The sequence below is a fragment of the Aspergillus brunneoviolaceus genome (genome assembly GCF_003184695.1).
Source record: "Aspergillus brunneoviolaceus CBS 621.78 unplaced genomic scaffold BO95scaffold_16, whole genome shotgun sequence".
NCBI lineage: Eukaryota > Fungi > Ascomycota > Eurotiomycetes > Eurotiales > Aspergillaceae > Aspergillus > Aspergillus brunneoviolaceus.
Genome location: NW_020290746.1, coordinates 424,975 through 449,499, shown reverse-complemented (window position 1 = coordinate 449,499; position 24,525 = coordinate 424,975). Strand labels below are relative to the sequence as shown.

General features: G+C 53.9%; 9 protein-coding genes and 1 non-coding gene across 10 annotated transcripts; 5 read left to right on the top strand and 5 right to left on the bottom strand.

The window, feature by feature from the left end:
- Positions 1-35: 35 nt before the first annotated feature.
- On the bottom strand, positions 36-2,534 carry BO95DRAFT_491065 (fungal specific transcription factor domain-containing protein; the record flags this gene model as incomplete). Its single annotated transcript, XM_025590632.1, has 7 exons — positions 36-459; positions 550-785; positions 848-1,282; positions 1,364-1,656; positions 1,728-2,131; positions 2,199-2,263; positions 2,466-2,534. The coding sequence occupies 7 exons, from the start codon at positions 2,532-2,534 to the stop codon at positions 36-38; spliced, it is 1,926 nt and encodes a 641-aa protein (XP_025444827.1).
- Positions 2,535-2,821: 287 nt separating this feature from the next.
- On the top strand, positions 2,822-3,559 carry BO95DRAFT_512554 (actin-binding ADF family protein; the record flags this gene model as incomplete). The annotated part of the gene is made up of 5 exons (XM_025591526.1): positions 2,822-2,827; positions 2,891-2,901; positions 2,972-3,223; positions 3,308-3,356; positions 3,425-3,559. The coding sequence occupies 5 exons, from the start codon at positions 2,822-2,824 to the stop codon at positions 3,557-3,559; spliced, it is 453 nt and encodes a 150-aa protein (XP_025444826.1).
- Positions 3,560-5,248: 1,689 nt separating this feature from the next.
- On the top strand, positions 5,249-7,179 carry BO95DRAFT_451297 (MFS general substrate transporter; the record flags this gene model as incomplete). The annotated part of the gene is made up of 7 exons (XM_025588070.1): positions 5,249-5,388; positions 5,440-5,697; positions 5,780-6,250; positions 6,278-6,361; positions 6,432-6,570; positions 6,604-6,799; positions 6,875-7,179. The coding sequence occupies 7 exons, from the start codon at positions 5,249-5,251 to the stop codon at positions 7,177-7,179; spliced, it is 1,593 nt and encodes a 530-aa protein (XP_025444825.1).
- A 1,180-nt stretch (positions 7,180-8,359) lies between these two features.
- BO95DRAFT_461377 (uncharacterized protein) lies at positions 8,360-9,034 on the bottom strand (the record flags this gene model as incomplete). The annotated part of the gene is made up of 1 exon (XM_025588817.1): positions 8,360-9,034. The coding sequence occupies one exon, from the start codon at positions 9,032-9,034 to the stop codon at positions 8,360-8,362; it is 675 nt and encodes a 224-aa protein (XP_025444824.1).
- A 1,117-nt stretch (positions 9,035-10,151) lies between these two features.
- BO95DRAFT_t88 lies at positions 10,152-10,225 on the top strand. Its single transcript has one exon. It is a non-coding gene; the product is annotated as a tRNA-Asn (tRNA).
- Positions 10,226-10,578: 353 nt separating this feature from the next.
- On the bottom strand, positions 10,579-13,281 carry BO95DRAFT_440648 (alternative NADH-dehydrogenase). Its single transcript, XM_025586010.1, has 4 exons — positions 12,592-13,281; positions 12,154-12,492; positions 11,129-12,100; positions 10,579-11,077 (listed from the first exon to the last, which is right to left on the bottom strand). The coding sequence occupies exons 1-4, from the start codon at positions 12,953-12,955 to the stop codon at positions 11,004-11,006; spliced, it is 1,749 nt and encodes a 582-aa protein (XP_025444823.1). The 5' UTR covers positions 12,956-13,281; the 3' UTR covers positions 10,579-11,003.
- Positions 13,282-14,122: 841 nt separating this feature from the next.
- Positions 14,123-18,055, bottom strand: BO95DRAFT_384431 (tetratricopeptide repeat domain-containing protein; the record flags this gene model as incomplete). Its single annotated transcript, XM_025583448.1, has 5 exons — positions 14,123-14,623; positions 14,730-16,963; positions 17,030-17,280; positions 17,364-17,489; positions 17,582-18,055. 5 exons carry the CDS (start codon positions 18,053-18,055, stop codon positions 14,487-14,489), a joined length of 3,222 nt encoding a protein of 1,073 aa, XP_025444822.1. The 3' UTR covers positions 14,123-14,486.
- An 870-nt stretch (positions 18,056-18,925) lies between these two features.
- Positions 18,926-21,297, top strand: BO95DRAFT_512551 (cytochrome P450; the record flags this gene model as incomplete). The annotated part of the gene is made up of 7 exons (XM_025591525.1): positions 18,926-19,036; positions 19,105-19,360; positions 19,449-19,551; positions 19,576-20,061; positions 20,144-20,277; positions 20,346-20,618; positions 20,736-21,297. The coding sequence occupies 7 exons, from the start codon at positions 18,926-18,928 to the stop codon at positions 20,900-20,902; spliced, it is 1,530 nt and encodes a 509-aa protein (XP_025444821.1). The 3' UTR covers positions 20,903-21,297.
- A 201-nt stretch (positions 21,298-21,498) lies between these two features.
- On the bottom strand, positions 21,499-22,163 carry BO95DRAFT_62671 (uncharacterized protein). The gene has a single exon (XM_025592103.1). It carries the CDS (start codon positions 22,127-22,129, stop codon positions 21,728-21,730), a length of 402 nt encoding a protein of 133 aa, XP_025444820.1. The 5' UTR covers positions 22,130-22,163; the 3' UTR covers positions 21,499-21,727.
- A 188-nt stretch (positions 22,164-22,351) lies between these two features.
- BO95DRAFT_408840 (longevity assurance proteins LAG1/LAC1) lies at positions 22,352-24,275 on the top strand (the record flags this gene model as incomplete). The annotated part of the gene is made up of 4 exons (XM_025584119.1): positions 22,352-22,860; positions 22,931-23,244; positions 23,323-23,610; positions 23,682-24,275. Exons 1-4 carry the CDS (start codon positions 22,668-22,670, stop codon positions 24,273-24,275), a joined length of 1,389 nt encoding a protein of 462 aa, XP_025444819.1. The 5' UTR covers positions 22,352-22,667.
- Positions 24,276-24,525: the final 250 nt, after the last annotated feature.

Here is a 24,525-nt window from a genome sequence, read left to right as displayed (position 1 = left end):
ATACCACTGGAACGACACCCCCAGAGTAAGCGCCCCTAAAAATCAACCCAATTCCCCCAAAACGGCTGCCCACCCATCCACTCACCCAAGACATCCCCCGCCGGATTGAGAGCCACATCCCCGAATACCTCCTCAAAGGTCTCCGCCGGGAATCCGAAGCCCGCGCCGTCGTCGCCCACAGCCACATCTTCACCCGCCAACCGAGCCGGATCCTCCGACGGGTTGTCTACCCCTCCGGCGAAGGCTGGTGACTCGACTAGCTTCTGGGCTAGTTGCGCGAAGGTTGCGCAAATTTGATACAGACGCTCCGCGCCAGGGGTCTGCTGGGGGGATGGGGACCGGAGATTCTCCAGCGTGCCGACTACGCGGAGGAGGAGGGCGGCGCCCTCCGGATCTTTGGCGGCGATCGTGTGGAGGAAGATGACGAGGAAGGGGGTGAAGGAGGAGTAGAGGAGGATCCTAGTGGATTTGCTTAGTCTATGGGGTTGTGAAGGGGAGGACGATTGGAGTTGGAAGGGGAAGCGGAGACTTTGGGGACGGGGGACAAACCAGTTGATGTATTCCCCGTCCGAGAGAAGACGCGATTCCTGATACTGCGGAAAGCATTGGAGATGAGCCTGCAAGCTATTGCGGGCGGCGTGCACGCATTGCGAGCTGATATAGAGGCCCGTCTCTGTGGTGGAGGAGGCGTGGTACAGCAGCGTCAAGGTCGAGTAGTATGCCATGTCCCAGTTGCCGCGGGAGAGGTGAAAGACCTCAGGGTGGTTGACGGCCTCTGCGATGATCTGCACACCCTTAGCCCTTTCTCGCTTGTGTGCATATCACAGGTAAAAGTCTCGCTGCTCACCTGCGTAAACTGGACACGCCACTCGTCCATAGCAGCTGCCAGGTCACGGACAAGACGGGCCCGTTCGGACGAATCCTTGATCGCCGTCTCAGGAGAGTAAAGGCCCGTAAGCACCCGGTCCTGTAGCTCGGCCAATCGGATCCCCATGATGAACGACTCGTCCCACGGCCGCAGCGCCTGATCTGTGGCCGTGGATGGGTAGCGCGTGTCGATGGTGAGCCCGTGCAGGCTAGAAACCCGGCCCAGCAACAGGGACATGTTCTTGTCAAAGCAGTACACCGTCCAGAACAGCCGCCGGATGCTGTCCGCCTTGCCGGACGGGATGTTGCGATAGCTGGCTTCTCGGTGGTACCCAAGGGATTGGCACTGGGTTGCGGCGGCGCACGCGAGTGTCCAGTATAGGGATGGTTTGGCTTCGCCTTGGGCTTTGATCATCTGGTTTTGAGGTTAATGGTGAGTGTGAAAACTCGGGCGAAGAGCTTAGAGGCAAGATGGAGATATGATCGGGTCACTCACGCCCATCGTCAGAGCAAGAATGTTTTCGAAGCTTGGAATGACAAGCACCTCATAATGCTCCAGCGCTGCGACGAACATGTGCTCGCATTCATTGAGATGTGCGTTGAGATCGACCCGCTGGCCGAGGTCGTCGTTCATGGCGACGTACTCCTTCAACACAAAGAGGAGGACTCCATGGGTGCTGGCAATCTGACCGGCAGACGGCGCACTGGTAGCATAGACGCCGTAGCAGAGATCCTCGAGCACGTGCAGGTCACTGATAGCATACGAGGAGAGGAAAATGGGACGACGGACTGCAGGTCAAGTTAGTGCGCAAGGCTGTTCTACACCGCAGTACAGCGTGTCAGAGGAAGGGCCGTCGTACCCCTCATTCTCCGCAGTAGACTATTCACCAGCGGCGCTGGAAGAGGCTTCACCGGTGGCGGTGATTGCGAGACGGACTTTCTGAAATGGAATTTATCTCTGGATACCTCATGTGAGTCGTGGAGAGATTTCCGCAGTCGAGCAAATGCGTGATGAATAGCTGGGTCATCGCCTGCAGAGGCGGAGAGGGCTGCGTCCTGCGCACTCTCGGTCATCTGCAGTGACTGACTTGCGAACGAAGAATCTCCTTCGAAGAGGCGGCCTCCGACAGGGCCCGGCTCGACAGATGAGATCCTCTGATCAGCCTCACGCTCCGCCAGTGGGGCTAATCGCGCGGATTCCAAAGCCACAAGTCTCGACTCGACCTCACGACAACGTCTATCCAGCCGATCTACGACTGCTTCGCTAAAAGTGGGCAGTTGTGAGTATGGCTGCCAGATACTTGGGGGTTTCGGCTTCTTGCCATACATACAGATTTGCTATCTTGTCGGCTTGGCGCTCTGTTCGTGATCGGTCGTTTGGATGCCGACATGTGATCTTCGATGCTTGGCAGTTTGTACATGGGGTGCTGCGGTCACAGCGGATCTGGATGCATCCTCCTTAGCTTACATGATCCGATAGAATTATTGGTGTAGAGACACCACGTACCTTGCGTATCTTACACCCTTCGCACTAAGCGCCCCCACATAACTTATCATTAGCCATGCGTGAAAGAGGCTCGTTCGACCGGGATCCTTACCGCCCTGGGGACTTGCGCGAGTCGATGACGTCTAGCTTGGATGGTTTCCTCTGCACCGAGTGATGACATGGCGATAATCTGGTTTGAGTGACAAGACAGATCTCCTGTGTTGCATCAATGACAGTTTTTTTGTCGATTCCGGGCCCACGGATCCGCGGCTCCGGCACTCCGGCGGCCCGGCGCTTGCCAAGTCCGCCAAGCTCAGCCAGCCCTCCACCACCAAGGCCTTGGCGTCCGGGCCCGTGGACCCGACAGTCCGACCTCTACATCGCATCAGTCAATCATATTTGAGGAGGTAGGTATGTCCCTGCCGCTTTCCCATTGCAATAAAATTTAGTTTCTGTTGCACAGCAAGCATGTCGGTCAGTCCAATCTCACCCTCAACCAGGTATCTCAACCACTAACCAGCTCTACGAGATTCCCAGACTCCATCAGGGTATGCCCGCCTCAAAACCCACCCTACCCTTGCTCTGATGAGCAAAAATTGACCACAATCCCCCCGACAGTGTGCTCATCGCAGATGAATGCATAGACGCATACAGAGAGCTGCTCTTCACGCGAGGGCCCCGCAAGCCCAAGTTCGTTCTGTATAAGATCTCCGACGACGAGCGGTCGATCATCGTGGACGAGCGGTCGTCCGAGACAAGCTACGAAGCGTTCCTTGGGAAGCTCGCCTCGGCGGTCGACGGGGAAGGCCACCAGGCACCTCGCTATGCGGTCTATGATGTGGAGTATGACTTGAATGAGGACGGTCGCAGGTACGTATTGGAATAATGTTTTTCGAGGAGGGCACATTTAGGCATCCAATAAAGTGCACTTGCTAAGGGTTTGTGTCCACGCAGAGCAACAACGGTGTTCATAAGCTGGATGCCGGATGCCACGCCGATGCGGGTGAGTCTTCTCATAATCCTGTTTTAGTTTTTGGGGCTAGCGGCGGAGGCAACTGATGGTCTGGATAGCGCCGGATGCTCTATGCTTCGAGCAAAGAGCAGCTGCGAAGGGCCCTTGATATCAAGATTTCGATCCATGCGGATGATGTACATGATATTGAGTGGAAGACGGTTCTGAAGGAGGCAAGCGGTGGTCGGCTCTGAGGCTTTGGGTCGTTTAGAAACTCGGTTCCAGGGGCGGAATGCAGGACTTGAGATTGGGAAGCTTGGTGATGGGTATACCCAGCTAAAGGTGTCTTAGCTTTGTAGATTGCGTGTATAGCTGTTATAAACAGTATGTTGAAAGTATATTGATTTCAATATTGATTAATATCTTGGGACTTCATTATTATGACTTAATTCAATAAAGAATCGAACCATTAACGATACTACACGGATTGAAATTCGTCCAAAAACTGGATTACTCTTAAATGCCGGTTTTTACAGCCTTCACCCTTCATGATATTCCTCTATCAAGGCCCAACTCTGAAGAACAAGTTATCACTACTGGAAGAGTCTCTGATCAAAGCTTCGTATACCTCCAACAACGCAGGGTCCAGGATCGACTGCGCGACGTCCCGCTCGTCGCTCGTCGCCTCTGGTGCAGTATAAGCCGCGCCCCAAAATTAATCACTATCATCATTATCATCATCACCATCCTCTACCGGCCGACCGCTCAAAGGCTTCCGGTGTGGTAAATACCCGTAGTCGTTTATCAGAGATTTGATATAGTAATGCTGAAGGGTACCAGCGGCCGGTTCGTCGGCCAGATCCGACGACGCCGGCAAGTCGCGCTCAGGTCTAATTTCTAGTGATAAAAGCTTGATAGTCAAGACTCCTCGATAGTTTATATGTCAAGTTATGCTACACGAACATCAGGCATTGCCAGAAAACATGTAATGCCGTAGACAAAATCCTGCATTTCGCCGCATTGTGGCTGAGTGGTGGGAGTGAATTGGGATCGGCGGTTAGCTGCTTGCTCCCCTGCAACTGAACAAGGGTCCGGACAAGCAATCCTTGCCACTCACACACGCTCACCAACTGTTGGGTCAATAGTGCCTGGAGCGCTTGCGAATGATGTTTAGGAATATTGATTGGGTGGGCCTCACCGCCTGTCAATCTCATATAGCTTTTTGATAAAATCCTTAGGGAGATATTCTACTGGTCGATTCCTAGGCCATAGTCTGTGTTTAGCTAACAGGTTCATGGTGTTGGCAGTTGACATACCCAAGCAAGCATCATCATGTCTACCTTTTGTCATTTTCTCGAACGTGTAAGCGCATCTCAGAGCGAAAGCTCACAGTCAGACAACCTGATATGTCGAGCTAGATAGGCTTTTGTATACAAACGGACAGCGAAGCAAATGAAAGCTGTAATATAGAGGACCAGATGCACAGCGTGCCCGACCGTATGCATGTTTGGAGGGTCTATCAAGTTCGACACTTTGCAGGGAGGAGGAGCCCCAGCTGGACCACCGAGAAGTGCTTCACGCTGTTCAATGCTCAAAGTGAGCATGTTTCAAGTCTTTTGCCGAGTCCTTGAATAGTAAATCTATACTATCATTATGAAATGGAAAATTTAGGAATCATCTTGAAGCACTAGCCGTCGAATATGTAGAATTGTCTCTGTCAATTTTCTGCTCAACAAGTACCCCTGCAAAGTCGTCCAGGCAAGCACACTACACCCCCTGAGTGCATTGCATATAAAGAGACGAGCTTTCTTCTGCACTATACGTGTGTTCATTTCAAAACCTTGTCACAATTCGAGGCTGTGCATGCATGCTACAAAGGAGGGTTTCATACTCTCATAACTTCTCGAAAGTGCCTGTCAACATTTTTCTTTCCAGCAGAAATCATGACTTTGTCGGATACCACAAAAATAGACCCGAAAATCAGTGCTTCGGTCATCATGGCAGAGTCCAAGGAAGATATTGTGGCTGACAATCGCCCGCAATCTTACACCCAAGGAGCAAGACTTCATCTCATTACTGCTGCGTACGTGATTGAAACCATTTGTATTGACGATACATTCTTCTGATGAATCAGTCTCGCCTTGTGTCTGTTCTTAGCCAATCTTGAAATTCCTATTGTTACGACCGCCTTGATCAGTATCACCGAAGAACTTGGGGGCTTGAACAAGATCTATTGGATTACAACGGCTTACATGCTTGGATATGCTGGTCTTCTTGTTATCTCTGCCAAATTTAGTGACGTCTTTGAGCGCGAGTCAAGTTTGCTGGTCGCTATCTTCCTCTTCGTGGTCCTCTCAGGGGCTTGTGGCGCCGCCGAAACCATGGAGCAACTGTAGGTGACCATATACCCACCATCTTTATCACTTATGCTTCATCTACTGACCAGCTGACACACAATGTCCATCATGCTGCAGCATCGTCTTCCGCTCGTTCCAGGGGATTGGCGGAGCCAGCAACTATTCTATCTGTGCAGCCATTATCTTGGACTTGGTTCCACCGGAGAAGTATGCGACGTACATGAGTTCACTCTCTATTGTGTACGCAGTATCTCTACTATGTGGACCTTTGATGGGAGGTGCTATATCAGCGTCGTCAACGTGGCGCTGGGTGTTTCTTTTGAATGTTCCTCCGGGCGCTCTGGTCGGGATCGGACTGGCTATGGTCCTGCCGAATCGTTTCCCCCATCGCAACGAGCAGCCCATGGCCAAGAATGCATTCTCTCTTTGGGCCTCCTTACGCCAAACCATCCGAAAAGTCGACATGCTCGGCTTCAGTATGCTTCTCGTGGCTACTATCTTTCAGGTAACAGCTCTAGAGGAAGCCAATCAGGAGTTCCATTGGAGTTCGGCGTTTACCATAGCCCTTCTAACCATCTCTGGGCTGATGTGGATCGCTTTCCTGCTGTGAGAAAGGCGAGTCACGCTTTCATCTGAGTGCATCAAGCCGGTATTCCCATGGAGATTTCTCCGGAACCGAGTATGGATGGGGATGCTGTTGTAAGTTCTCTCCGCCGCCATCTCCCCCTCATGTTCTTTTCCAGCTAACCCATGGCCCACGTCGCAAAAGAAATTCTATTTGTCTGGATACAGTGTGGTTTAGCACCATGTTCCAGTTGCCGCAACGCTTCCAAATCGTGAACCAGCTTACACCTCTTCAAGCGGCTGTCCGGTTCATCCCCTTTACCGTTGCCGCACCGGTGGCCTCTGTCGCAGCACCTGCATAAGGCAAATTACTCAAGGTACCGCTGATCTACCTTGTGCTGTCCGCGTCGTTGCTCCAGGTAGTCAGCTACGTACTCCTGGGAGCCATGCCCGAGTCTCTGTCCATCCCTGCTGCGCAGTACGGATACCAGATTCTGGCCGGCTTCGGATGTGGTGTCAATCTCACCCTACTAATTCTAATGACACCATTTATCATCGAGAAAAGAGACAGTGGTCAGTAGAGCCCCTGATACATGGTCCAATTGTCCATGTTCGCTAATGATGATTATTTGTTCTCCTGGGTAATAGCGGTGGCTATGGGAGCGATTGCGCAGTTTCGAGTGATGGGTGGCTGCATCGGGATTTCCATTTTGACTGCGGTGGCCAACGGCTACCTCCAGTCCCATCTCAAGCACTCCCTAGAAGCAGCCCAGATGCAGTCTATCCTGAACTCCGCGGAGGTGCTTTCCGCTCTACCGCAGGCTGAACAGAGCCTTGTGCGAGGCACGTTCTCGGCCAGTTACAACCTGCAAATGAAGACCCTGGCTGGACTTGCGGGGGGTCAGGCGTTGGCGTCGCTGCTTATGTTGCAGAAGAACCAAATCACTGTATAGGCTATATATCAGTGTATTTCGGAGTTGGGACATTGGTCCTCGTAGGCTGAGTGATAGAGATTTGGGCATGTCCATCTTAGTGCGCCCCACTTGTTTTGCAACTTATGTCTCTCAGCCCGTGGCAATTTAGTTTGACTAATGTAATACTTAAAATTTACAGTGTGGACGGAGATCAATCCTGGCGTATTGCCTTTATTCACCCTGTGTAGTCATTATGCCTCTGATCTCATCACCTGTTCTTTCCAATATCTTTAACCCATTCTCCCAAGTTGACAGCCTTGGCCAGCTTATTGAAGTAGTCTAAATACCTAGTATAGTAGGTATAGTTCGCGCAGTTGGTAAGTGAAAGTAGCGCTAGTGGTTCGTTTGGTCCGACATTCTTTCCTCCTCTCTTGTATGAATACTCGCATCATCATCCTGGATTCTCATTTGACTGTGATTCCTTCTATTGGTCTCCTGATTCACTCGCCTGAATGCGGTTTTTAAGCAGCAGAGTGTCAGGTGGCATTGTGTTTGCTGCTGGGGTACGTGTGTCAACCTTTGCCTCCAAGCGTCTAACCAACACCAACTAACAGCCCGTCCCAGGGATTGGATAGAAGCAGGGATACTTTACCTTCGCCGCAGCTGAGCTCGACGCGATTATCCTGGCCGATATGCATCTGTCCAACAAAGCCACATTCGAATCCTGTCAGAATTTTATCTTCATGAAAGGTTCTGCCCGTCGTCCTCTCATCAATTTCTGCCTTTCGACCATCCATTGATTGATGATTGTTTCACCGTTTCAATTATCTCCTCGAGCCTTGTAAGATCTACGGCCTCTGGAGCACTTTCCATCTAGTGTGAGGATGATTTCACAAAAGCATATTTCCAAGATACAAAGGATCGGTCCGATTACAAGTTATAAGGAGTATAATCCATTATAAAAAAGGTGTATCCATGAGGAATGTATTCCCGATTTCCAACCCTACCAACGAGAATCTCTTACCCAACACATAAATAATAGCCCTAACTCCTCCAAACTTCCCAAACAAACACCGCCTCACAAAACAACTTATAGTTTACAGCACACAGCACAACCAGCATTTAAAATCAATGATATTCAACCTATCAAAGATAGGGCCTAAGAAACAGAATCTCCAGGGGTTGGTTATAGCAACCCCAAAAGCCCGGGTTGGGTTCATCAAAGACAAGCCCAAGCCCGCAGAGCTTCCTCCTCACAACCCTCACCAACCCCACCATCCCTGCCGCCGCCGCCGCCGCCCCAAACCCCGAATCCCCACTGCTCCATCTCCCTCGGCACGTCCAGCCGGACGGCCGCATACCGGCCCCTCTCGAACGGCATGATCACCGCCTCCATCACTTCCACGCAGAGCCGATGCCCATCCACCACGAACCACCCGCCGCCGCGCGAGATCGACGGCCGCGTCAGCCACCCCGCCGGGAACAGCGACGCCCCGTGCTCCAGCAGGAACTTGCGGTGGTGGGCGGGCGTGCGCCACAGGCCGAGGCAGTGGTCGCCGGGCTTGAGGGCGGCGCTGCCGGTGTCGTCCGGCTGGGTCGGGGTGTGGGCGTAGGCGAAGACCTGGATGAGGTCGAGGCAGGCGCGGGCTTCGGCGCCGCCGATGCAGCTGATGCACAGCGCGTGCTGGAGCGGGGGCGGGCCGGCGCCGACGATGCCGGGGTGGTTGTGCTGCTCGAGGTGGAGGCGGAGGCGGTCGATGAGGCTGTCGCGGGCTTCGAGGAGGGGGATTTTGCGGGGGGGAGGGTAGGGGTCGGGGTTGGAGTGAGCGTGGGGCTCGGGCTGGGGTTGGGTCCTGTTTCCTCCTCTTTTTCCTCTGTTCTTCTTAGAGGGCATTTCGAGTTGGTCTGATGACTCGAGTCTACGATCTTACGATGCGGGGTCGGGGTCAGCAGGGCGAGGGGATTGCTACGAGGAGGAAGATGGGTGGGCTGGGTCTGGATGGATGGGAGTACTTATATCCTTCGGGGTCTGGGGATGGTGCTTTTTGGTTGAGGGGATGTGTCGGAGATGTTCTGGCTATGGCTTTGTTTTGGTCAAGGCTTGTTTTGGAAGACTTGTGTGTGAAGCGGGATCTTACGGTAGCTGTGGAAGAGTGGTTGTGATGAATGATCGTGGCTCTGTTAGGGTAAGAAGAACGCCGATTAATGTCTCCTGCCTGCGCTTGTGCCTTCGTTAGAGTCTTGCGGTTGAGGAATCCAGGTAGGTAGGAATATTTGCTAACATCTGTATTCGAGGATTGCAAACATACAAAACTTCAACCGGCGAAACTCTTCATTGAAGCAACTCTTGTGAGTGGAGCAGAACTAGAGTGTCCATCAGAACCTGGCGCTATGGTCCGGCACATCACACATCTACAGCGCTAGACGAAACAAAAGAATATATCTCAAAGGAGAAAGAATAGCGCACCTGATCTTGAGAAAGACAACCATGGTACAGATAGCTTAAGCGGTGGAAAGTATCCCTAAACCTGCCCAGGATAACAAAGCCGAGGTGGATATGTAGCTCAGATGGTTTGTTCGGTGAAATATAGGGTGGATTTACAACAGCGACTTGTGTAGAAAACCATTCTCTACCTCATTGGCTACGCTACGCTGTATTAAGCTTTCTGTTAGCGTACCGCCCGAGAACATTGGATCTAACTATACCGAGTGTCGGCATTTCTTCCTTGTGGAAAAAGAAAGAAAGAAAAACGTCTTGCGCAGGCAGGCATCAATGCATTTCTGGCCCCAGTGACGGAGGACTCGAAGCCAGACTGCAAACTTCCTAAGCGGTGAGCAAACCAAGAATTTGTATGAGCATTACTTATGATTGCCGAGAAGAACTGTAGGCATGATATCTCTTACCTGCGGATAATGGCTAGCGAATGCAATGCGTTCATTGTTTCACACTTGGATACTCATATCATTGTTAGGTCATATACCACAAGCAACACATCTATCCCAAGGAACACGTCTGGGTGGCGCAATTGGTTAGCGCGTACGACTGTTAATCGTGAGGTTGAGAGTTCGATCCTCTCCCTGGACGCTTTCTTTTTTCCAATCTTTTTCGTGTTCTCGATTCCTCATTACGGTACGGTAGTATTGGCGGTGTGAGAAAGAAGCCCTGTCTTCAGTAGAAAGCACTACCAGACAGGACCTCGACCCGGGTCCCCTGGTCTTGTTTTTCAAGATTGATCCCAATAGCAACCCACCTCACTCATGTGACTTGACATCATGAAGATCGATTTCAGCCCAAGCTCCTACCAGTAACACATTTTCGACCGAGCATCTGACTCAGTTAATAGACAACGAAATATATAATCAACACGCAACCGCTTGTGGCCAGCACTTCCAGCCTGAATCTACAACAGAGACATACAATCAACAAACCACTAATTGAACAGGTGGATATATTAGGGTTAATAAGATCCAGTGTACAGTATACATCAGACAGGAAAATCCGACATGGCCAATTCTAGCATATCTAAACAGTAACCCGAACCCGGTCTATCGTTCCGTACACAAATAAGAGAAACAAATGAAAAGATATCAGATAGTACTTTTGCCCCGGTGGATGAAGATCCCTTGCATCATTCGTGCAAGTCTCGTCCCCGATGTTCGAAGCCACCCGAGCCGAGGGGCATTGCTTGCAGTAAGCGGTTGACAGTCGAGTCGACGAGTAGTCATAGAAAGGGCGTCAAGGAAAAGGTGAGTGCGAGAGAAACAAAGGGCGGTATTAGAAAGAGCAAGTTCCTCGCTGTAAAATGTTCATAGGCGTAGCATGTCTGCTGATAGTAATACACTGTAGTCTAATGCCGGCGGATTTACTCCCGAGACACGTCACGGCCAAAAGTCTTGGCCTTGATCCAGTCCATAGCGACCAGGACACGGTTACGAGCTAGATATGGGTCAGAACAGATCAAATAATTTTCGACACAAGGACACTTACTGCTGAAGCACATGCTCAGATAAGCACTGCGCCAGAAGAGGTAGGTCATGGTACCACCACTGGCAATGTTGCCGCTCAGCCAGCTGATGTCGGCAACAGCACGCTCCTTACCAATGTAGGCCAGACTGCCCTGGTGAGAGTACTGGAAGGGACCAATCTGCTTGGTTCTCCGCAACTGCTTCTGACGCTCGCGGATCTCGTCGAAGATCTGGTTGCGCTCCTCGTCGTTCTTGGCCGTGGCCTGGGCCTCAGACAGCTGCTTCAGCTCAGCCTCGACGTTCTCAGTCTTGGCCATGGTGTTGAACAGGCGGGCGAGGAAGGCACCCTCCTGACTGGCAACCTGGGCAGTAGGAGCATAGTTGGTGATCGCGCAGTCACCGACAGCCCAGACGTTCTCGGCGCCGTTCACGACGAGGTACTCGTTCACAGCCAAACCGCGGCGGGAGTTCTTCTGAGCGGGCAACTGGCTCATCAAGTCGCGAACAACAGGGCGGACAGCGTTACCGGTGGCCCAGACGAGCAGACCGTAGGGAATCTTCTCCAGGGTCTTGGTGCCGTCGGGGTTGGTGACCTCGGCCTCGATGAACTTATCGGTGACGTTCTTGACCATGGTCTTGGCGCGAATGGTGATCTTCTCCTCCTTGAAGGTCGACTCAGTGTAGTCAATCAGCTGCTTGGAGAACATGGGCAGGACGTTGGGCAGGGCCTCGACCAGGGTGACGCGGAAGTTCTCCTGGATCTCGGGGACCCACTTCTTCAGATCCTCCTCGAAGAAGTCCTGCAGCTCACCAGCGAACTCGACACCGGTCGGGCCACCACCAACGACCACCATGTGCAACAGGCGCTTGACCTCATCGGGGGTCTGATCCTTGAACATGGCAGTCTCGACGCAGTCCATGATGCGCTTGCGGATCTTCTGAGCATCGTCGACCTCCTTCAGGAAGCAGGAGTGCTCCTTCACACCCTTGATACCTGTTTCGCATCAGTCTCTATTGTCTCGGCGCGGCCCAGACCGGATCACCTACCGAAAGTAGCGTTCTCCGCACCGACACCCACGACCAGCATGTCGAAAGGCACCTCAGTGTGAGAGATCTCGCCCTTGATCTCGGAATCATCGCTGATGGAAATGACGCGCCTCTCGTAGTCGATCTTGGTGGCCTCGGCTTCGTAGAACTTGACGTGGGCCTTCTTCTGGCGGAGGATGTTGCGGATGGGCTCCATGATGGAACGGTGCTCGACCTGTCCAGTCGTGCAGGAGGGGAGGAGAGGGGTGAACAGGAAGTAGTTGCGGGGCGAGATGACGACGACATTGTAGTTCTCAGTGTCGAGCTTCTTCAGCAGGGAGACGGAACCCCATCCGGAGCCTGTTGAACGATATGCTTGTTAGCTCCTGCTAGACCACCGCGAGCGATCGCGTCATACTAAAGAGCGCCGAAGACACTCCGAGGAACGAGAAGCCTTACCCAGGATGACCAGAGTCTTCTTGGACGGGTCGGGTTCGATCTGGTCGACAGGGTGGCACGAGTCGTAGACGCTATAGGCCAGGTAACCAGCCAGACCCAAGGAGCTCATCCAGGTCAGGCGCCAGGTCCAGCGCAAGAACCCGAAGCGCTTCTTGGGCTTGGGGGCGGGCAATGCGGGTTGAGAAGCATCGGCGTAGGCGCGACGGGTGGAGCGCTGGAACTGCTGCTGGGAGAATCTCAAGGGACGTGCGGACCGGAGGAGCTGGGGTCGCGTCGAGAGCGACCTGCGCGACAGCGACGACAACTGCATAGCGGCGGATGGGGAAGCCATCTTGGACCGGATAGCCAGCGTACTTCCAACCATTGTCGCACCTGAGCCAGAAGGCAAAGGGGGTAAAAAAGGAAGGGAAGGGAGAGTGGAGAGGGGAGTTGTGAGTGGGTTGTGTTGAGTTTGAATTGAAGAGAGAGAAAGAAGCGATTCACAAGATGATAACTAACAGTCAGACAGGCGGCTGCCAAAAGTGACTAAAGCCGAAAAAATTTGGGCAAAAGCACGAGTCACTGGGATGACTGATGCGATAAAGAGGTCAATGACGGTTAAGCTGTTTTGGGCGAGCCGGTGTGTCGGTGGGAACAGTGGGAAGAGTGGAAACTGGGACTTGAGGATTTGTCGCAAGGCGGAAATTTGCTCGATCTGGCAGTGAAGGCAATTTTCATTCCTTTTCAGTGGCTGGTCAGCTTCCACTGCACCAGCAAGAAAAAGTGGATTCCGAACCCTCCGGTCGGCGGGCCAAGGTTTTTTTTTTTCTTTTTCTTTTTCTTTTTTTTTTTTGGTGCTTTGTGTAATCTCTGGTTGTTGCACTGGCTCGTCTCCTCCGTCAATCAAATGGCATGTAGTCTAATCTCCATTCGAACCACTTGAATCAATACTTGTTGGTCAGCATAATTGGGGAAGAAACATACACAGAAAAAAAAGTTGGAGATGGAGTAGTGAGGGGGAAATGGCTCGCTCGGTGAGGAGAAATTGTGAGGGGAGAGGGAAAGGGCAAAGACGGGTTAACACGGAAAGTGCCAGGGCAGTAGACTCGCCTCTTATCATCCTGCCTTGAATCTTCACATGCCAGCGACAGCATGCTATCATCTTCACCGATGTCGGTTTTCTGGAATTGTATCGATGCGTGATGAAGCCTGGAGAGATTGAGGATGATCATGGATGATGAAGCCGATTTCCTTATTCTCTCTTCCGCCGGCTAAGCGTAAGGCTTCCTTCCTGAACGGGTAACTACAGCTCTGCTCAGCTCAGCTCCAGCTAGCTGACTAAGCGCCGCTCGGGCGCGCTTAAGTTTAGGCAAATTGCAACTCAAACTGCGGTTCTTCCCGAATCTTAGTGTTTTAAGCCCGGGTTCTTCCGGATTTAGAGCATTGAGATGGCTTTGACCATCAGACCATGGCCACAGGGGATCCATAAACGCTCTTTGGAATCCGGGGTAGACTACTTCTGGATCCACTTGTTTTGGAGAGGCTAGAGGAGTGTGACGCATTTGAGAAATGGTCTATAGCATGGCAGCACCGACTGCTAATTAATTCTACTGACTGAGCTAGTTTCCATTGTATCTTTATGTGCGCCCTTTGCAACAGACTCCCACTTAACGCATCCTCAACCCATCCTACTTTTTTTCTCTTCGTCATCGCTATCAAGACTCTGTTAGAAGTGTACAAAACTTCATAACCACACAATTGAAACCCTTTATTCCAAAGATAGGGTGTCAGAAGGTAAAGTCCTTCACCACCTTCTTCAGCCGAACTGGGGTACCACCACCACCACCATCAACATCAGGCCTGCTGCCCAGTCTCTTCCACCGCAGGAAACTTTCCCTCTTCTTCTGCAGATGACCTCAGAGTTTGTGCTTCGGGCCCAGACCTTCTCCGCCAAAGTCGTACAGCAGCTGGGTGATCTCCTCCGAGATCCGTAGGGCATCATCCACCCGCCCTTGATCCTCATAGGAGTGGAGGAGAAACCACATGGCTTGGACTGGATCGAGCAGGGTTTGTTACTGTGCGGCCATATTCAGGGTTGAGAGCAGAGAGGGAATCTCGGGACATGGAAAGAGAGAGACAAAGAGCATGCATGCACTTACTGCGATCCGTATGTTCCCCATCCGCACGCCTGGACTGCTCATATCTCTGTTTGGAGATGACATCGATCCAGATGGCCTGCGCCTCCGCATGTCGTTCTTGACGCCAGTACAGATGCCCGAGCCACGTCCGAGCCGCCAGGGTCCCGAGGTGGTTCGGGCCCAGATTCCTCTCGGCGACGGGCAGCCCGTCGAGGAACAATTGCTCGGCCTCTGCAAACCGATCCATCGCGGTCTGGATTTTGGCCACGGTGAGTGTCGATTGGAGGGTCAAGGGGTGTTCCCGGCCCAGGGTCTGGGTGCGGATCTGCAGAACCTCCTCGCTCATCTGCAGCGCGAGGGGCAGGTGCGCTTCGCCTAGAAACCCGTAGCTGCTCGCCAGGTTATCTTGAGCCTCCAAGGTCTGGGGATGCGTGGGGCCTAGGATCCTTCGCAGTCCCTCATAGGCTCGAGACTGCAGCTCGAACGCCTTCTCATGCTCCAGATGACGATGTTCGACATGAGCCAGGCTCTGGACGGCCGCGCACGTCGTCTCATGCTGGGGTCCAAACCCGTCCAGCTGGGATAGCTTGCGGACGACTGCTTGGTGGAGGCAATAAGCCTCCTGGAGCCGGCTGCCTGCCAGACAAGTGGCGCCAAGGTCATCCATGATCTGTAACGTGAGGGGATGATCGGGACCATAGAAGCGCACGGCCGCGTCCAGCACCCGATATTGCAGGGCTCTTGCCTCGTTGTTGCGGGTCTGCAGAGCGTAGGTCTTGGACAGCAACCGAGCAATCGTGATCCCGTGCTCAGACTCGGGACCGGATCTGGCGAAGATGTACTCCTTAACTTGACGCTGCAGCTCCTCGGCTTGGGCATATTGCCCACACTGAAGGTAGACCAAGCTAAACTTGGCGGCTTCTACTGCCTGGTGAGGCCTCCTTAAGCCTCGTTGCGGAGGCAGAAGGTAGAGGTACGCCGTCTGGTGCCACGGCCGACGCCCGCGTCTCTGATTCTCGGCCAGCCGGGCCTCCACCTCCGCTTGGCACCTGCGCACATGCTCCACGTGGGGATGGATCTGGCGCTTATGCCTCTCACCCTGCGCCGTGGACCCCCGTGGAGCGTGGAAGCAGATCGACTGCGCCAGAGCGGTCGCGGCTGCTTGGCACCAGAGGGCCTGCTCGGCGGTGCTGGTTTCGGGCCGCTGTCGCACCCAGGTATGCACCATCGGGTGCATCCAATAACTGTTGTTTTCCTCGTGGAGGGTCACCATGCCCAGACGAACCAGGAGCGACAGCGCGCCCCGTAGCCGATCTTCGTCGAAGGGCTGGTCATCCTCGTCGCGCAGGAGATCCGGCAGAGTCGCACTCGGTCTGGTCCGCCGGTCGGCCATGGTGGCGATCCACTGGTAAGGCCCTGCTATCCAAGCCCAAGTCCTTGCCCTGGGCCCCGGAAGCAGGGATGATAGTGATTGCTGTTGCTGAATCGTCTGCTCGCGCCGCGCTTGAGTCTCTTCTCGTTCTTGCCGAGGGTTCGTAGCCGCGGCTCGGATCAGATCATACTCAATGTTCTCCCAGTAGAAGAAGGAGAACATCCTCAGCAGATCCAGCGCATCCCGAGACCGCTGATCGCTTCTGGATTCGAGGCGCACGTAGATCATCTCGTACGATGAATACACCCTCAGATTGGAGGATGCATCCCCATGGTCATTCGCCTCGCGTGCACGCGAACGAGTCCGAGTACTTCGCGACCGGCGGACCCGATTCCAGGTGCGTTCATAGTACTCAGGATAGTCGGTCAGCGAGCACAGCTGATCCAAGATGGCTTTCCCGGCGTGGATCAGGGCCAGAGGCAAGTAGCCCAAGATCTGGGCAATCCGGTCGGCGTATTGTCCGGTGGACACCCCCCAGGGGCGCGGGCAGACGGCGGCCGCCAGCAGGAGGTCGCTCGCTTCCTGCGTCTCGAGTTGATCGAAGTGGAAAAGTCGAGGGCCTTCCGTTCCGTATTGCTTGCTGGTCGGGTTGCGCGTGGTGATCAGGATCACCCCTCGTTCTCCGGCCGGAAGGCAGCGCACCACGTCCATCTCGGGGTCGTCGGCATTGTCAATGAGCAGGAGCCAGGGCTGCCGTAAGCTGGACAGCCACGCTTTGGCTGCGTTCTCGTTCGCTTCCACGCCGCCGATCCGGGCAATCCGCGCATAGGAGTGTTGGATGTTTACATAGGAGCTTCCATCGACCCAGAAGACACCCCAGAAACTGAAAAAGGGAACTCTCGGGATAAGTCCTATGCCTCTCTCACCGCGGCCAAGCACTAGTACTTACTGCTTTCGATTGTCCTGAGCGAACTTGCAGCAAAATTGGGTCTTTCCCGAACCTCCAAGACCATAAATGACGAATCGCTTCTGATGTCCTTGATGTTCCGGGGTGAGGCCGCCGCTGAGCGTCGCTTTCAACTGTTCTAGCTGCTTGTGGCGGCCTGTGTAGTAACTGCTCACATTCTGGGGCATGTCGAAATGCTCGTTGAAGCGGATCAACGATGCTACCACGTCGGCGCACCCAAGCGAGCTGCAGAGCTAGTATTTGGCGAGTGATTCAGTAAGCAGGTGATTCTACGTTCTGTATCGAGGGTGGTCTATCCCATGCCGGAATCACCTACACTGTCCGAATTGGGCCCCCCTCGAAGTTCTCGGCGTAGGCTATTGAGCCTAATCTGCATTTTGGTGTTCTGGCGCCGCAGGTTCTCGGACAAGTTGCCGACGGCACGGTCCTTGGCGGTATGCGACTTGAGCGTGGAGGCACTGCAGCAAGTCAGCGGGGGGAAGGTTGGGGGGGGGGGGGGGGGTTTCTAGAGTTAAGGGCCAGCCTTTTGGAGACACACAGAGTTAGTGCATTCAACAAGATCTGGATGCCAGCCTGATGGTTGGCGATGCGCTGGCGTAGCTGCATGAATTCCCCATCGCGGCCTTGTTTTCGGATCGTCTTCCTCAACCCATCCAGCTTGCCAGCCACCTGGAGGCCATTGCTGCCAATAACTGCATTGAGTAAGGTCTCCAGCTGCTCGACATGGCCTTTGCTTTGCTGCAAGAGCATGGCGAGATTCTTCCAGACGTCGGTGACATGAGCCTCGTCGTTGGCCAAGATGTCGAAGCTACTCGGGTCATGCCAGGAATGCCAGCAGTCCTCGACCGTCTCGTTGACCGCAATCAGTGATGAGATCTCCTGGCTCAGAATGGTGAGTTCATCCTGGATCTTGGCAGATGCGCTTCGGATCGTGGCAAGATAGGAGATGATGCGAAAGGAGACATCCGTCAGTCCTGCACTTCCAACGAGAATCGAGAAGGGATCCATGGATTTTCCTGCAGGACAATCGGGCTCTGGAGAATATTCGGAATAAGCGCCTTCACTGACAACATATCAATGAGGTAGTCGTGGCAGTTAAAGGGGGCCATCGCGAAGTCTTCGACGCGATTAGTCATCTCATTGTCCCCATTACCTAGGTAGTTAACTACCTAACTGGATAATCCCCAACTGACAGGGCTTTTGCGATGACCTGAGACTATGATTGACGTGTACCGAACACCGAGGCTTTCCTTTTGCTTTTTTACGGTGGGTGGCTCTGATACCCGTCCAGTCACTGGGCGATTCCAGCACTGCCTTCAAGCCCTAGTCCTCCATCCGCGGTGCTAAATTGCCCCCATTGGTCTGTCACCCTTTGCAGGCATACGATGGCTAAAACATTATTTGTATCATGGCTTTCTGAGGAGTCGATCAGGGGGAGAAAGAGAAATCTGACCCCCCTCCTCCCCCCCTGAGTCTCTCATGATAATCCATGAGAGAATACTGTCTGATGCCTTGGATTGAAAGGAAGCAGACAGACAGACAAACAAACAGACAGACAGACAGACAGACAGACAGACACTCTACAAAGAATGAACTGCCTGACCCAAGGGTAACGGTGCGGGTGTTTCCGAGTACCAGGAAATTGCTGAGTAGCCACGGGATACTGAGTTGACAGCCCGACTTTTGGCTTTAGGGGTCCATGTTTCTGAGGGACAACGAAGCTCATGGAATCAAAACACGAGACTTCTTTGTTTAGAGCTCCGAGCAATGTTGGGTCTGTCTGTCTCTTTGATATCTCTATCCTCCCCATCTTCTTCGAGCAGCTTCAGTTATAGCTTTCTCCTCCCGTACATACATTGTCTCTTTTCGAAATTCGCCATGGACACAATTCAGTGGGACCTCATTGATCTGAGGCCATGGCACCTCGTTCTCAGTCTCTCCCTACCCTGGTGGATCCTTTTCTATCTGAGGAGACGTCGCCAGAATAAAGTACGTAACTGGGCTTTCGGGTGTCATTTCCCATCAGCGCTCCTCGAACTCACCTCGAGTCTCTCTAGGCCGATGAGCTCTTTGGTCAACAGCATGGATGCCAGCCCATCCAGCGGAGATTGCCGTACAAGTGGCCTCTGGCCTTCGATGTGTTCAAGAGCCAATATGATGCTCTCGCGCGTGGCAAGCTACTGGCCTACCAAGCCGACTATTTCCAGCAATTCCGGGTCGGCCAGACTTTCGAGATCCGGCTGCTGGGTCGCGTGGGCTACTTTACGATGGATCCCAGGAACCTGGAGTCCATGTTGCAGACGCGGTTTGACGGTATGTTGAGGTCCTGTCATGGAATCTCCCAATTCACCCCCAACCGAGTACTCATCGAATTCACCAATAATGCTTTGATTTTTCCTAGACTGGGAACTCGGAAATAGCCGGGATGGACTGCTGCCCATGATCGGCACGGGCATCTTCACCCAAGACGGCCTCGCCTGGAAGCATTCGCGCCAGCTTCTTCGGTGACAGTTCGCCCGCATCCAAAGTCAAGACACCGAGATCTTTGACCGTCCGATCGACGACCTCCTCGCCACCCTGCGGTCGTGCCCCGGCGACATCGTGGACCTGCAGCCGGCCTTTTTCCAATTCACCTTGGCCACCACCATCTTGCTCATCTTCGGGGAGACGTCCGCCGGGGGCCTGGCACCGAGCGATCACGCCCGGTTTGCCCACGCCTTTGATTACACCTCGCTGATCTCGGCCATGCGGATGCGGCTGGCGGACTGGTGCTGGGCGTACAGTCCCCGAGCCTATCGGGACGCCTGCGGGGTGATCCGCCAGTATGCCACCCACTACGTGAGCCATGCGCTGGACGATATGCGAGCGAACGGAGAGGAGAAGGCGGCCCCGCGCCATCCATTCATCCTCGACCTCCTGAAGGAGCTCCGCAGCCCCGAGCTGGTGCGGGATCAGCTCCTGAATGTGTTGATCGCGGGGCGAGATACGACGGCTTGTCTGATGTCGTGGGCGTGGTAAGTGGACGACGCCTTCCACCTTTGCCTTGATATGCTCGCCTTCAAAACGATCTTCTCACTCATGAGTTCACCTTCAAAGCTATCAATTAGTCCGCCACCCAGCATCCCTTGAGCGTCTTCGCCAGGAAATCCATTCGACCACCAAGGGTGAAAAGCAGTTGACTCGAAGCCAAATCAACAAGATGACATATCTGCGATACGTTCTTAATGAAAGTGCGTAATGCCCCCTTCCTCTCTTCCCGTCACCCTCACCAGCAGGGCTAACCCCTAGTCCCCTGCAGCCAACCGCCTATACACTCAGATCCCCATGAACGTGCGCCTCGCCCGACGAACCACCTACCTCCCCCGCGGTGGCGGCCCCGCCGGCGACTCGCCCCTGCTCATCCCCAAAGGCACCGGCGTGGGGTTCTCGGCCTACCACATGCACCGCAGCCAGGAGATCTACGGGCCTGACGCGGAGGCGTTCCGACCCGAGCGGTGGGCGGGGCCCGAATTGAAGAATCTCGGGTTCGCCTTCATGCCGTTTCATGGTGGGCCACGGATATGTCTGGGAAGTGAGCGTCCCCCCTGCCCCCCCCCTAGGCCCCTATCTTTCCCCCTCAGATCGATAGACCGATACACCTGGAGAAGGATCTTTGGCTGACGATACCGTATCATTGATGAAATGACAGAAGACTTTGCTCTCACCGAGGCCTCGTTCGGGCTGATCCGACTGATCCAGGCGTTCCCGAACCTCCGCAAAGCACCCGATGCGGCGGATGTGATGCCCGGCCAGGAAACGCAGACCCTCACGCTCGTCGTCTCGAGTGCGGAGGGGTGTAAGGTGCAGCTCAATTGAGGTGTTGACCGGGGTGACTCCGACTGACCACGGGGCTTTTTTTCTTTCTTTCTTATCTTCTTGCTCACCCTTCAGATCGAGTCGGTGGTTGATGTTTTGCGGAGAGTCAACTGTGGCGTTTTTGGATGACTGCACTTAGATAACATCGGGGAACTGAATGTAGTCTGCTGGATGCGGGTGCCAAAGTGGGCCAATTCCACATGATCATCCTGCAGATTGATAGATGGTGGAATGTGGCTGGCAGCGGGGAACCGCTCGGCATGCGGGATTGATGATTGACCCAGACTGATAATGCGAAAAACCTTTTCCAATCGAATGTATCTCTCATTCCCGAACTCTCTGACAGCGACTCGATCACGCTCGTCATGTCTCCACGCCAAATCGACTATTTATCCCTTCCCCTCCCTTCTCAGCCTTCTTTTATTCAAGGCGAGCCACCTAGAAGCAGCTCCGCTTAGGCAGGCATGATATATACAAAAAAAAAAAAGGCCAACTCCTGCACCTCAAACTGCAGCTTCCCATTCCAAACACAAGACTAAGGATGATAATGCTCGGGGGTGGTGGCGGTGGTGGCAATAGCAAATGGAAGCTGCTTTTTGCTGGTCTCCTGCCGTTTAGTCCCTCTCACCCCACCCCGGAGGGACTGGCATCGGTATGCCCTCAAGGCGCCCAGTACCTGAGACGCGAGCCTTGTCTCTTCATCTCTATCTATTGCCACGTTGATAGGATAGATAGCACCTGAACAGCGATAAGACCCGAAAGGATGTTGTTTTTAGCCACTCCTGTATCTGGCCGGGTCTTCCAACCCCCCAAACAGGCCTCCTTTTAGCAAACTTCGAGGTCAAGAATGGAGAGTTGCCTTGCAGAACGTTCTGGCTTGTTTGCTCCCGATGGGGGATGGAATGGGCGTGCTGGTGGTGCGCGTGCTGAAGTAGGCCACACGGGATTAGTCCGGGGCCTTTGAACATGATAGAGAGACAGAGTGTGGGGACTATGCAAGGGAGTCCATGACATACAGTATGCCGGCCCAGAGGGTTGGACGTGATAAATGGAGATCAAGACGATGACGATCGTAAATGCCACGATAGTTGCCGTCCAGATGTCGGTGTCGTCAAGGAGGCAAGCCAGCAGCGAAGCTGGAGGGGAGGGATCCATATGGAACTGGTCGGGAGGGTTGTTTGCTAAGCAGGTGTAATTACCATCATGGATGTAGGTAGATCCGATCATCAGATTAAGTAGGTCACTCCACAGTCCACAGTGCTGTCCCGCACCGCATACGGAATGACCCACTGCATCCGGCGTGATCGACGACTATGTGGGTCACGGGATACGCTAGCTTGATCAGGTGGGTCCGGCTAACATCCGGGATTTCTATTGATCCTTTCCCCCTTTGGGTTGGTCCTTTTACATGATCCATGATCATGGGCCGGGATCCAGACCACCGCGCATGGCAACAGCAACCACAACAGCAACCACCACCACAACAACAACAACAAAAACAACAAGCCCGAAGGAGGGAGACAAAGAAGTATCACGTGATGAATTGGCGGCTGGCATGAATGCCGCACTCATTGATGCCGTTCAATGGAAAAAGACGGGTCTAGTCTATTGACTTTTTCTCCATCTGGACACGTCAATCAGCCCCCCGGTCATCAAGGGTGTCAACACAGTTGCTCCTAACTCGTCTATGTAATCGATCTGGCTACCTCCGTCTTTCAGTCACCATATACCACTTGAGCTGCATCAGCTGCAGCTGGATCTCGTCATGAGCGAGTGCCACACCGCCCAGGACGCTCTAGAGCACGCGCCTGCGATGAGGGCGCCATTCTCCAAGCCTTCCACACGTTCCCCGCAATCCCAATCACTATGCAGGGACAACCTCGTTAAACGGTTACTCAAGCGGAAACCCCCACGACGCCCCAACAATCTAGCCAACTGGCTGCTCGATCATCAAATTGGTGGGTGGTACTCCACGTTGTGTCTAATGCTCGCCATCTGCACCCCATGGACTAAACATGCCCCCCCCAGAGATCCCCCTCAATCTCCTCGCCCTCCTCGCCGTCACCCACCTGTTCGTTCCCCGCGCACGCCAACACACATCCAAATTCTTCTCACCATCGCACTACAAGCCAAACACCGGACAATATGCCATCGGCGACGGGGACTTTTACTTCCTTGGGTTCTGCGTGGTGCTCTACACGGGCCTCCGCGCGGGGATCATGAAGTATATCCTCGCACCGCTAGCGACACACTGGGGGATCTCCAAGAGGAAGGATATCACGCGATTCTCCGAGCAGGCGTGGCTGTTGTGCTACTACTCGGTCTTCTGGACGCTGGGTCTCGTACGTGCGAATCCCGCTATGACATCCTCACCCCTCCAAAGAAGACGCGCAGAATCCTTTCTAACTGTAACCCACTAGTACATCTACGGCACCTCCAAGTACTACCTCAACTTCCGCGAGATGTTCACCGACTGGCCCACGCGCGACCTCCCGGGCCTCACCAAGGTCTACATCCTGGGCCAATGGGCGTTCTGGCTGCAGCAGATCCTCGTCCTGAACATTGAGGCCCGTCGCAAGGACCACTGGCAGATGCTCGCCCACCACCTGGTGACGGTCGTGCTGATTTCCACCGCGTATGCCTTGCATCTCACCCGGGTGGCCAACCTGGTGCTCATCCTGATGGATGTGGTGGATATCTTTTTCCCGGTGAGTTTTTCTATCCTCTCGCCCTTTCTCCACACAGCGAGAGAGGAAGATAGACTTATCCTCAGAGACAGCTCGCTAAATGCCTCAAATACCTCGGCTACACCACCGCCCGCGACATCCTCTTCGGCGTCTTCATGCTCGCGTGGTTCCTGGCCCGCCACGTCTGCTACCTGCTCACCATGTGGGGGATCTGGAAGTACATGCCCGAGACGATTGCGGAAGGGTGCTACCATGTTGCTGCCAGTGGCGCCCAGGACTCGCTCCGGGGACCGACGCCTCTCCCGGTCCATGGCTGGTCCCACCTGTGGACCCCGTTCTATAACCCCACAGGTCCCATCTGCTACAGCGATGGCATCCGGTGGGGGTTTCTGGGGGCCCTGGGGTTCCTGCAGCTGCTGACGGTGCTGTGGTTCGTGTTGATCGTCAAGGTGGCGGTGCGGGTTGTGCAGGGAATTGGGGCGGATGATATTCGGAGTGATGATGAGGAGGAAGCCGAGATGGATGTGGAGGAGGACGAGAACGAGATGGTAAAGCCGTCCCCATCCCCGTCATCAGGGTGGAAGCGCAGGGCGGCCGGGAGTCGACGAACGGCGAGCTCATCCGGCGTCAGCTTTGATCGGAAGGAGTTGCTGAGTCGGATTGGGTGCGAGAAACAGGTGGATTGATGTGGCTATCTTCCTTCTCTTTTCCCAAGGAGGCTGAAAATTAAAAGCAGCCTGTTGGGGCCTGGTCGATTCCCCTGCGCAAAGTCCGGTGTTTTGTACTGTTCGGGTGTGAGAATCTCTTGTTCATGCAGTGGCCTGCATGAGGATCGGTGTTTACGGGGTAGAAGATCGCTGCATCGTAGGTGGATGCCTTCCAAATGGCGTTATGATATACATGAGAGGAAACGAAGAATCCGGAAACTAGCGAGTA